This window comes from Anabrus simplex, chromosome 3 (assembly GCF_040414725.1).
Source record: "Anabrus simplex isolate iqAnaSimp1 chromosome 3, ASM4041472v1, whole genome shotgun sequence".
NCBI classification, from domain to species: Eukaryota; Metazoa; Arthropoda; class Insecta; order Orthoptera; family Tettigoniidae; genus Anabrus; species Anabrus simplex.
In genome coordinates, this window is record NC_090267.1 from 108,083,420 (window position 1) to 108,095,545 (window position 12,126).

The 12,126-nt window shown below is 36.8% G+C and overlaps 1 protein-coding gene across 1 annotated transcript in view; it reads right to left on the reverse strand.

Moving 5' to 3' along the window:
* LOC136866044 (acyl-CoA synthetase short-chain family member 3, mitochondrial) overlaps positions 1 to 12,126 on the reverse strand; it is a 231,289-nt gene that overhangs the window by 91,508 nt on the left and 127,655 nt on the right. Inside the window, exons 4-5 of the mRNA XM_067142670.2 lie at positions 7,360 to 7,504; positions 2,990 to 3,086 (exon numbers count right to left, since the gene is read on the reverse strand). Of these exons, the coding sequence (XP_066998771.2) occupies positions 2,990 to 3,086; positions 7,360 to 7,504 (242 nt within the window). The remainder of the gene's footprint in view (positions 1 to 2,989; positions 3,087 to 7,359; positions 7,505 to 12,126) is intronic.

Below are 12,126 nucleotides of genomic sequence, written 5' to 3' on the forward strand. Positions count from 1 at the left end.
CTTCTTCTTCTTCTTCTTCTTCTTCTTCTTCTTCTTCTTCTTCTTCTTCTTCTTCTTCTTCTTCTTCTTCTTCTTCTTCTCCTCCTTCTTCTTCTTTAAAGTTGACGGTGATCATGGCAATCTTTGTTTTTGAGGTTGTAGTGTGAAAAATTGAATTCTGTACCAGTCCGTGAGGTTCATTATCCAGGAAGTTGCTCTTCGGCCAGGAATGCATTGGCCTTCTGTCTTATCCTGCATCACTAGTTGTAAGGTCCTCTACTCATTGTTCTGCATCATGTTCCATGTGATAAATTTCATATTTGTCGTTAAGTGTTAACTTGTGAAACTCTATAATATCATCAAAGATTATCAACACACCTGCATGGTAAGGAACCTCCTACAAAATAGAAGATTTTTTGTTGAATTTAGGGGAAAAGATGTAGATGGAGATCCCAGAGAAATGGATTTAATGTTTACTCCAATGACAAGTCTCTACCAGAAGGAACGGAAAGTTTCATCTACGCAGATGATCGTGCTATTACTGCACAAACTAGCCAGTTTTAGGTTGTTGAGCGAAAGCTGTCTGGTGCTATGGAAGAACTTACTACCTATTACAGGGAGAATCAGTTGAAACCAAATCCAAACAAGACTCAAGTCTGCACTTTTCATCTTAAGAACAGAGAGGCTTATAGAACACTCCATATCTCCTTGGAAGGAGTCACTCTTGATCACTGTGCAACCCCAAAGTACTTGAGAGTGAGCTTAGATCATGCTCTCACCTTCAAGAAGCACTGCTTCAATATCAAGCAGAAAGTGTCAGCTTAGAACAATGTGGTGCAGAAACTGACAAGTACCACATGGTACAGCCAAGCACCCTGAGGACATCTTAACTCGTGTTGTGTTATTTTGCTGCTGAATATGCGTGCCTGGTGTGGTATAGATTCTGTCATACCAAACAATGGGGACGTCACTCTTAATGAGACTTGTCGAATCATCACTGGTTGCCTATGGCCTAGACCTTTGGAAAAATTGTCCTGCCTTGCTGGGATTGCAGCAAGCAGAAAAAAGTTGATACATCTGAATCTCACCCTCTGTATGATCACCAGCCAGCTTGTCCACGTTTGACTTCAAGGAAAAATTTCCTCTGAACAATGGAGGCTCTTGTAGGGACTGTACACCAAGCCCGAATTTATAAATGGCGAGGGAGGTTCAGATGCTCAGAAGAATGGCTGAATACAATCGAAGAACTCCTTCCTGGTCATACAGAAGGTTGGTTAATGTGGAAATCTCTCAATAGGTTGCGCTCAGGTGTTACAAGATACAAATCTAACCTGTTGAAGTAGGGTTTTCGCGTAGACTCACCGCTATGTGATTGCGGTTATCCACAGACAATGCCTCATCTTCTCCAATACAAACTGTGTCCAACTACATGTCCTATGGAAGACCTCATGCAAACAACAGCTGAGTCCCTGAAAGTGGCTAACTATTGGTCAACAACCATATAAGTTTGTTCATCTGCCATGTTCTGTGGTCGTTTTAGACCATTCCATTGTGGTTAGTTATTTCTAAAGACAGTTTTCATATACCAATGCAGAATCTACTTTCCCAAGCACCGTGCTCGACAGGAAGTCATCTATATAGACCAGATCCATCACATTGGGACCTTTTTTCTTTTATGTTATGTTGCTATATATTTGTCTTTTGGTTGTACATTTTGTATTTATATGTCTATACTAGCAAGATACCCGTGCTTTGCTACGGTATTATACTGAAATTTATAATTGAATGCTTAACATTTTATATGTAATCCACCAAAATTCGTGATCTGACTCGTTTTCTGAGAGATTACAGAAAAGTTCATCCCATTTTTGAATCTTTCTTTCCAGCAATCAATTTCGTACTTCCCAGGCTAGCTCCAGGTATTCCACCCGGTCAGTTGGGTCCCTAAATCTTTGCTATCTTTTCCTATAAGCATTTTTAATATGGATCAAATTGTTGAGGAGATCCGGTGTGGTGTTGTCTTGGGTGCCTTGGTGGTACTGAACCCGCGGCCGGACTGCATTCGTAGTCATTACCCGGCCAGGACCTGTTTCCAGTGTGGTCCGCATATTTTGATGACGGTCCAGAATATTATTATTATTATTATTATTATTATTATTATTATTATTATTATTATTATTATTATTATTATTATTATTATTATTGATGTTCTGGACCCCGCAGCAAGATGCAAGGCTACTACTTGGCGGTAAATTACATCTGCTGCCATTTTCATTGCTGACAGTGTGACTAGCACCATTGTTGTACGAAGGCAAGTGCACGGGATTTCTGGCGATACGAATGATATACTTCTGTGCATTATTGACCTTATTATAGAGGTGAACAATTACACGGTAACAATTGGTAACTCTGGGTGTTGTCTGCATCGTGCTTGCTTGCCATATGCTGTTTTGCTTGTCTCATACTGCACTCTAGTGAATGAAATTGGAGTCACGCAGCCACTGGCAACCCCTTGATCCTTAACAATGCATGCAAACCTAAGCCAGTCTTCCACACCTGTTCTACACAGTGTCTTTATGCGTGTAGGTGGTGACCGTGTGATCTGGGACATGCACGCAGTTAGGATTGTGAAGCTGCAAGCTTGCATTCGGGAGATGGTGGGGTAGCCCTGAATATGGTTTTCTGTGGTTTCCCATTTTTACATCAGGCAAATACTGGGGCTGTACCATCATTAAGGCCACAGCTGCTATCTTCCCACCTTGTGTCGCTGAAAACCTTTGATGTATTAGTGCAACATTAAACCACTAGTTCTTGTAATTCATTGAAACTAGTACTGAAAAGGTACTTGAAACCTGAAGTAAGGATTCATCTTAAAATTTATCAACTGATTGTGGAACAACCTGTAGAAATTCCAGACACTGGATAGGCTGCCAAAAGCTTGCATAGTTCATTTAATAGTACATGCTTTCACGGGTCACCTGCCATTTTAGGTATAGAATTTGTAACACACCTGATAATTTTATTGGGTTCAACTCCACAACTTGCAGCGATGATAACTTTCGGTTCGGCATGTTCTATTCGAACGCACAACTCACGAGCAGCAAAACCTGAAATAAACAACATGTCCTCATCAATACTTCATTTTACTATACAAGTTCATTTCTTACTAGGAAGTTAATTATTGTTGTTGATTCATAATAGAAGCTTGGTTATCACAGCAATGCATCTAGTTATGTAGACTGATAACCTGTTACGTGCCAGCCCTGTGACCCTTTTGGTACTTTCTGGAAGGTATTAGTGAGTCACGGGACCGGGGAGCTCCCAGCCTACCCATGTATTGTTTTCTTCATCTGGTTTCCCTGTGAGTTTCTGCGAGGTGCAGCGATAATATTCCATCTCTAGCCACATCACAAATATTCCAGTACACATCACCCAAGCTATAAAAAGGAGGCTAGCCCCGAACAGTCAATGTTGGACTCAAGAGTTGGAGTCGGTATTGGACTCAGTGTTGGAGTCATTGTTGGATTTAATGTTGGAGTTGGCCTCTGTGTGTTGGGGCTCGGTGGTTGGGCTGAGGGCAAGAGTGTTGTTAGCTGTCGCCAGTGTCCCACCAGAGTCTGAACAAGGAATGGTTGTTGTTGTGTCGAGTGAGTAACTGGACCGAATATGGCTGTCAATGTCCCACCGGCATCAGAGTATGTAGCGTACAGAACGGAAAATTGTTACTGCTTAGGGTACTGTGTGTGTACTTCTGTGGACTGAGGACAGTCAGAGTGAGTGATTGGAGCAACTATTGTGAGTGTGATTCGAACAGTGTTATTGTGAGGAGTATTGTCCTGCTGTTTAACACTGTTGAGCTGTTGCTGTTTAGTTGTTCACTGTGTGAATTACTGGACTGTCTCTGGAGTTGAACCGAGGAGCAGTCATTGTGTGTTGTGTGGCCGGTAGCCCTGAGTTCAGACCTAGCTATCTGCGCACAGTTGCTGTATGGGGTGACTGGACTTATGAATGCAAGTGAAAAGCTTGTCAATCAGGTTTACCATCTCCCAGGTAATACCAATGATCCGGAATGCCCGCTGTATGAAAAGGACAGAGATTTGTATAGCCAGCAATTAGTAAGAGTAGCCATTCATGGGTGAATAAAATTGTGTGCGCATATGTATGTGTGTATGGTGAATTTATTGTGTTATCCTAAAATAAATTAGGGCACTAAAACAGACAGTGTTTTATTCGTAACAGTATCTAGCCTCCATTTTACTACCATTATGATGAATGCCTACATGGAGCGTGTGTTCTCAATTATAAACTCCTTATGGTGAGTGTGGAAATGCTTGTGGAATGTTTAATGTGTTTAATAAAAGTAGTGAACCATATTTTAATGTTGAAATAGATCGATTGAAGATTGAGGGAATTGGGTACAGAAATAAAATAAAATAATTTTGCTAGAAGGAGAGCCAAATGAAGAAGAAAGCAGTTGAACTAAGCAGTGTTATAGATAATCTTAAAGGCTCTGATAGACAATAAGTACTGTATGATATTAAGTGATTCGGGTGATAGGCTTACATCAGTGTGCCTGTATAAACTGCAGCAAGATAAAGCTTCACGGAACTGTAAAATCTGTTTGAAAACTCAAAAAGTTAAATGTTACAGTACCCTTCATTTTCTTTCCCCAAAAGCATACCAATATTCATTTGTGAGAAACACTTTTGACAATTTAATTTAATTGTAATGCATATTAACCCATAAGATCAATTAATTTAATTATACTGTAATTTTGTGTGTCTAGCCTGATGCAACCTTTGTAAGGTAAACCCTCCGATGAGGCTGGGCAGCGTCTGCCGTGTATAGGAAACTGTATGTTACTGTGGTGGAGTATATGGTTGTGTGTGGTATATGAGTTGCAGGAATGTTGGCTACAGCACAAGCACCCATTCCCTGAACCAAGAAAATTAACTGTTTACGATTAAGATCCTTAGACCTGGCTGGGAATCGAATCCGGGGTCCTGGGGACCGAAGACCAAGATACTGACCATTCAGCCATAGAGCTGGACAATTTCTTTTATCAAATGTACTGATGTCTAAATATCTAAATATATGATTTAATTGAATATCTGTCTTGTTTTAACAATCTTATAATTATTATGTAGGTTCTACACAATATTTATAGTTTCTTCAAGAAATTTTAATTATTGGCCTTTATTATTTTATTTGTACATCATGTGCATATTTTGATATAAATATGTCTTACAAATGGGGGTTGCAACCGTGCAGGCTGTGATGTGAAGTGTTGATGGATGGCCATACCAAGAGCCGTATTATCAAAGAGGGGCATTAGAGCCTATAAGGTCAATGTCATCTTGCAGGCTGTGTTGTGAAGTATTGATGGATGGCTGTGACTGAGAGAGACAGGAGACTCTTTTATCAAAGGGGCCTCATCTCATCATACTCTAAAAAACTGATTATTTCGTAGGCCTTGAGTCAGTTTTCCCCTTTCGATGCATTTGTCAACTCCAAATTCCACATAGAAGTTTCTCGGAAACGATTCATTAGATGCAAGTAAACGAATCGTTATCAATTTGCGTGTCAATTATTGAAAGATATGTTATGACCATTTGATTTTCCCAAAGAGAAAGTCAACACCATTTTTGTTGTGTATGGTATTATATGTACATACAAACTTTTTGTAATGTTATTTTTTCATAGCAATCATAATAAGAAGTATTTCTTGTCCACCTATTCATTACAAATCACCTTTATTGGTGTTTACACTTTCATACAATTAATTATTCTAAGGGACATGTTTCGCTCATATAAAGAGCAGCTTCAGCCTTAATTTTTTAAAATCTTAAAATGATATTCCTGAACAGTCGTAAACATATTAAAAAAACTATAGTCAAAATTAAAATTACAGTAGTCTAAAAACCAAATTACATTACATCTAAAAAACATTGAAGCACTTCTAGGAATGTGATAACATACACAATTAAAATGATCACATTGTCAATTTAAAACCTTGTCTGAAACTATTATTGAATCTTCATCTTACAAACAGCAGTAATTGTGTTTCTATAAAGACAGCACGAAGGTGAACACCAATCTTATGGAGAGACGAAAATTTTTTTCTTTCTTTTTTTTTTTGCTATTTTCTTTACGTTGCACCGACACAGATATGTCTTATGGTGACGATGGGACAGGGAAGGACTAGGAGTGGGAAGGAAGCGGCCGTGGCCTTAATTGAGGTACAGCCTGGTGTGAAAATGGGAAACCACGAAAAACCATTTTCAGGGCTGCTGATAGTGGGGTTCGAAACTACTATCTCTCGAATACTGGACACTGGCCGCACTTAAGCGACTGTAGCTATCGAGCTCGGTAAGACGAAAATTAAAATGCACCTTAAGTGACGTGGTATTTCTAGAATGTAAGTTAAAATAGAGTGCCCACAAGCTGAATTGTGAAAACACAATAATCCATATTGCTTTAAATATAACAGACAGGACACAGAATGTGTGCAGGAGTCAAATGTGGGCTCTAGTTGAAAGTGAAAGATGCTGCTCAGCTTGTTTACAAATGTAGGTAGTAAGTTATGTTATGCAAACTTGCGAGGTATACAACGTCATGCATGATCTATGACTAATTTATGCAGATAGTGGAAATTGTTATTGTTAAGATGATAGGTATGTCCTGTTGATTTGGAGTTGCCAGTTGCGAAGCTGCACTAGCAGACATCACTTCCCATGCTACGTGGTATTTTGTTCATTCTAGCATTAGATGTTTTAAGTCTGCAGCACATGCGGGATCGTATTTCCGCATTGGCGAGGGCAATACTGTATTTTAATTCACTGGTGGTGACCTGGATAAGATCCATGTCCAAGCCTCATTTGTATTGTGCTTATAACATATCTTCTGCTAACAAAGAAAGGGCACAGATTTTCCAGGGCATTGCACATCCAGTGTAAGTGGAAATTATAGGCTAATATGGATTCATTCAGCTAGCTATTCTGAAAATGAGGTCACTTGTGTAGTATTCAGGTTACCAACTGTCCTAGTTTACCGAAGGCAGTCTCAATTTTGTTAGTCCAGTACACTTCCTATCTTTTTATTGAAGAGAAACAGTAGATAAATAAAATAATGTGAACAATTACAATTTAAAATACTATTTAATTTTTTGCATTAGGCCTATATTTCTTCTTCTTTGTACTATTGTCCTGGATTGTTTTTCTGGGAAATAATGGCAGGCCTTTGTTTCAGGTTTGTTCTGAAAAGTTGATCTCCCTATGTAGTAAAATTGGTGTGAAATTACTGAACATTTTCTTCATTAAGATAAACTGTGAAATTGAAAATAATAATAGTGATATGATACTTGTAGAGACAAGCTCTTACCTCCAAATACGACAGAGTGAATTGCTCCCAGCCTTACTGTAGCTAACATTGCAATTATAGTTTCTGGTACCATGGGCATATAGATGAGCACTCGGTCTCCTCTTGTCACCCCAAGATCAGCCAACGCTCCAGCTAGTCGTGAAACCTGCACAAGTAAATGTGACAATTACAATCTTTTAAAATAAACTTCAGAAAACAGTTCAAAGGATATCATTTTTAAAGCTGAATTGTTCAGCACTGTCCAGTACTGAAAGAATTGCAGATGTACTTTAAAATGAGAACTAAAAATAAAAATTTTGATAATGATGATAATATTGAAATAATTACAATTCATTTTCTTGACATAAAATGAGCAATATGAAACAACTTACAATCACTGGGTATATTTAATTATAGCCTCTGCATATATCCTTCTGTGCAAAAGAACATGTAGGCCTACACATTCTTAAAGCAGTATGTTCTTTGAGAGTATGTTCTAGAAGTATATTTTAAAATATATCTTTGTACCTACCAATAGCCTAGACAAGTTGAAACATCAGATTCTAGTAGATAATTATTCATAGTTAAGTCATTTGGCATTATCTGTATTTAAGAGACAATTGCATACTATTGACTGCTGGAGAAGTGGAAAGCTTTTCATGTTTCAGCACCTTTTCCAGGAAAATGTTTTTCATGAAAGGAAAAATATTTCTTTAAAAGTACAACTTCAGAGAAAAATTCCCATAATCCTTCAACTGTTGCCTGGAAACATAAGTCTAGGCTGACAATATTTCAGAGATCAAAGTACAGACACCACCTCCCCCCATATATCCAAACTACCCTACACACATTTTAACCTAATAAATATTCCAAATTGACCTTGAAAAATATTATATACAGTACATATATAATACCTATTTATTCAATTGAATTCACGAAAAGCCTTCAATTTCTCCACTTTTATCTGAACCTTTTCCCAGGACCTCACACTTTTTTCATTAAAGAGAGAACTCTTTCTATAGCAGCTGAAATACCTGGAAGGCAGAAAATTAATTCAGTTGCCTTTCTTGGGCTCATGCAATTGTTTTGGCCTGTTTGAAGAATCTTTCACTCATATTTCAGCACCCGTGAGCAGTTCCTTTCTTGTCTTCTTTCTCCTTTTCATCCTCCTCAGTCTTTGAAAGTCCCTTCTTCATTGTAATCCAGGTGTTTGATTGTGTCCATTCTGAAAAATGTGAGACACCTTTTCCACGGTGTGGTAGTTTTTTCCATGTTTTGAACTGCTGATCTCTCAGTTTCTTCCGGAGAGTCTGTACCTTAGGTTGTTCATCAGGATCAAAGCCAAGGCTTCTCAGACTACCCTTTATTTCTTGTTGAAAATTTCTTGTTTGTACCAGAAGTGGGTCAACAACAGAGTCCAGTCTGTTACAGATGTTAATGTGTTGAAGGAAAGCTTCCCATGATGCTCTCATAATGCCCAATCCACAAACTTTTTTTGAGCTGTAGAGCATACAGTCTGGATAATCCATAGGTAAACCAATTATTTCCTTTATTGTACTTCTGATTAATTTATTGACATCATCTAAAAACCCGCGTCATAGTTTCTATAAGGGTGCACACTGTAAAGGATAAATCAAACTCGGTCAAATGTATTGATTTATAATATTAATTTTCTGATCTGGTTTAAGAAAAATTGAGTTCACAAGTCTCGATAAATTATCATTTAGTTTAGTTATAATGTTCCTTTAATCTAATATTATTTCATTGTTGTATGTAACACCTAAATATTTAAGGTTTACTTGTTTATCAATAGATGACACCTGAAGTGCACTGATAGTCCTAATAACAATGTTTATCAGTTGCCCATTCTCAATAACTATAGCTTTTGATTTAGAAGTATTCAGTGTGAGCCCTACTTTGGAAAGGCATTGGCTTGCTGTGTCAATCATAAGTGCTGCTGATTTTTTATCTTTAGATATCATCAGCAAAACCTAGTGCTGCCACATTGTAGACATCTTGCACAAGATTGTAGCCAAATTGAGAAGCATGTTCTAAGTCATTTAACTCCCTTAATATGCAATCAATTGCCAAATTAAACAGAAGAGGCGATAGAGGCAATCCTTGAGCTACTCCCCTATGAACTTGAATTTTCTTAGTTCAAGTGATTGCGTCTATTTCCACATGAATTGAATTATTCCTGAAAAGAAATATTATTAAAGACTTCAGCTTCTTGGGAACAGATGTCAAATTTAGTGCATATTCCAAGTTATTATAACCAATATTATCAAACGCTTTGTATACATCTAGAAAAGTGATGCAACAATTCTCTTGAAGACAACTGTTGACCAAAGATGAATTTATGAATGTACCTGGTGCAGACACAAAACTTCTTTGCTGGGTTGATAAGTCAATGAAAGGTCTAATTTTTCTTTCCAGACTTCTTTCAATGATCCTTCTTAAAATAGAATAAATTGTTATTGGACGCCAGTTACTCATTACGTTTAGACCTCCTGATTTAAATAACAGGATAGTACGACCTCTTCTAAAACTTTGCGGAACATAATCCCAGGTTATCATTATATTTGCTATAATACTGATGATTTTCAAACATTCAATTCCTTTATGACCTTAAGAAATACTCGATCAGGGCCAGGATCAGTATCAACATTTATTCCCTTCATAGCTTGTTGAATCTCCTCGTCTGTCACGGAACAGTCATATTCATTATCCTCCTCATCAGAAGAAGTGTAGTTACTTAAAACAGCAGGATTTTCTGTGCCTATGGAATTTGAAAAGAAGTCATATCCGAAGCAGGAAGTGTACATTGTTTACCTTCAGTATTTGTCATAATATTTTGAACAGCCTTCTTTCTTCTATACGAGTAATAATGTTGAATGAGATCATATTTATACTGATTTCATTTCTTATCCCTAAACCGTTTATCATGGCGCTGAGGATTGCTACAAGTAGAATATTTTGAAGGTTCACATTTAATTTGCCTAGCTTTTCGAGCTCTGAATTATTATTTTGCTGAATGTTGAGGACCTTTGCATTTAGATGTTGCCCTATGCAAAAATTCAGTGAACTTCTTTATTACACTGTCAAATTTTTCTTCATCTTTAACTCCATTTTTAATTCAAGAACTGGAAAAAATCCAAAGAAAACCAGCTTGATTTGTTCTGGGTGATTTCCGACAAAAGAGTAGTGTTACAAAAATGTTGAAAAGTTTGGGCTGGAAAGAATTGGGAGAAAGAAGACGAGTTGCTCAACTAAGTGGTATGTTACAGGTTATTATCCTCATGATCTTTTCCGTATTGAAAGTTATTCATATAGGAAATAACAAAAGTGTTTTTGCGGTTCCACCTATTCAATACAACCCGCTGTTCTGTGGTTGCATTTGTGAGCAGCTATATGGATTAATGGTACATGTTTTGCCCTTTCTAGAGGGCATCTTCAGCCTTTAGTCAAGTTTGAAATGCTGAACTTGAATATTGAATAGAAGTGTGAAACAGAGAAAGTGGACAATTAACATTGTAAAGCTGAAACTGGGATGCCAGGTTATTTGAGATATGGACAACACTAAATTAAAACATATGATGATAAAGTGGATTGAAATATATTAAAAGTCAGCATCAGTCTAAAACTTCAGTTTTAGCTTCAGAAGCATAGTTTTAGAGTGATGCTGATTTTTAATATATTTTAGTCTATTTTATCAGCACATGGTTTAAGTTAGTGTTGTCCATATTTCGAATGTCTTTGTATCCTGATTTTGGCTTTACAATGTTAATTATCTGCTTTTATGTTTTGCCTTTTTGTTTGATAGCCTATTTGGGTTTGGCATTTTAAGTTTGACTAAAGGCTGGAAGGGATTAATTGATTGATTATGAGCTAGGTTCAACTATTATTAATTAATTAATTAATTTATTTATTTATTTTATTGTTTCAATGATCCCATGAGCTAATGCTCGTATTGGGACAGTACATTAAAAAGCTGGCACAGTTACAATACTAAAGGCAAATTAAATTATTGATAATACAGAGCTGATAAAAATTTATAATTTAAATCTAAAATACAACATTTTTCAGAGATACAATTGTGTGTTTAAATGTTTATATAAATAGAACCATATAGCTTGAAAATAAACTTGATAATAATTTCATCTAAACAGGCTAAATCGAAGATCATTAAATTTTGTCCTAAAATGTTTTAAATTTTTTTAAATTTATTGAAATTCTGACAAGCTTTTAACGAGTCTGGAATGGAATTAAATGCTATTATAACCCTATACAATACACCATTAGTTCCATACTTTACTGTATTAATTCTATGGATGACGTAAGTTTTCAGATTCCTGTGTTGTGTGATCATGAATTGATGAATTACTGATGAATTTGAGTTTTATTTTTGCCTGAGCCAAACTATGTTCAATTTTGAAGGCAAGTGTTAGCAAAGAGTATGCAATAGACAACCTAACTAGAGAAATGTCTGTTACTGAGTATATTATTTGTCTGGACATTAAGAATGGAAAATTATAAATGGCTCTGAGTGCTTTATTTTGAAGAATTTGAAGTTAACCAAAGGCACCTCATCAATAGTTCATTCACATTTATTACTGGGCTAGAAGAGAGAATCACTGAGTTGATGAACTCAGCTGAACTTTCCAGAGAAGACTCTTGAAGGTTTTCTTCCAGTCTGTCAAGACTGATATGCACTGGTTGTAGAATTTGTCTACATGTATTTTAAAATATTCCTTTGTAACATCACCTTCCTGAACTCTGGCTGATAGC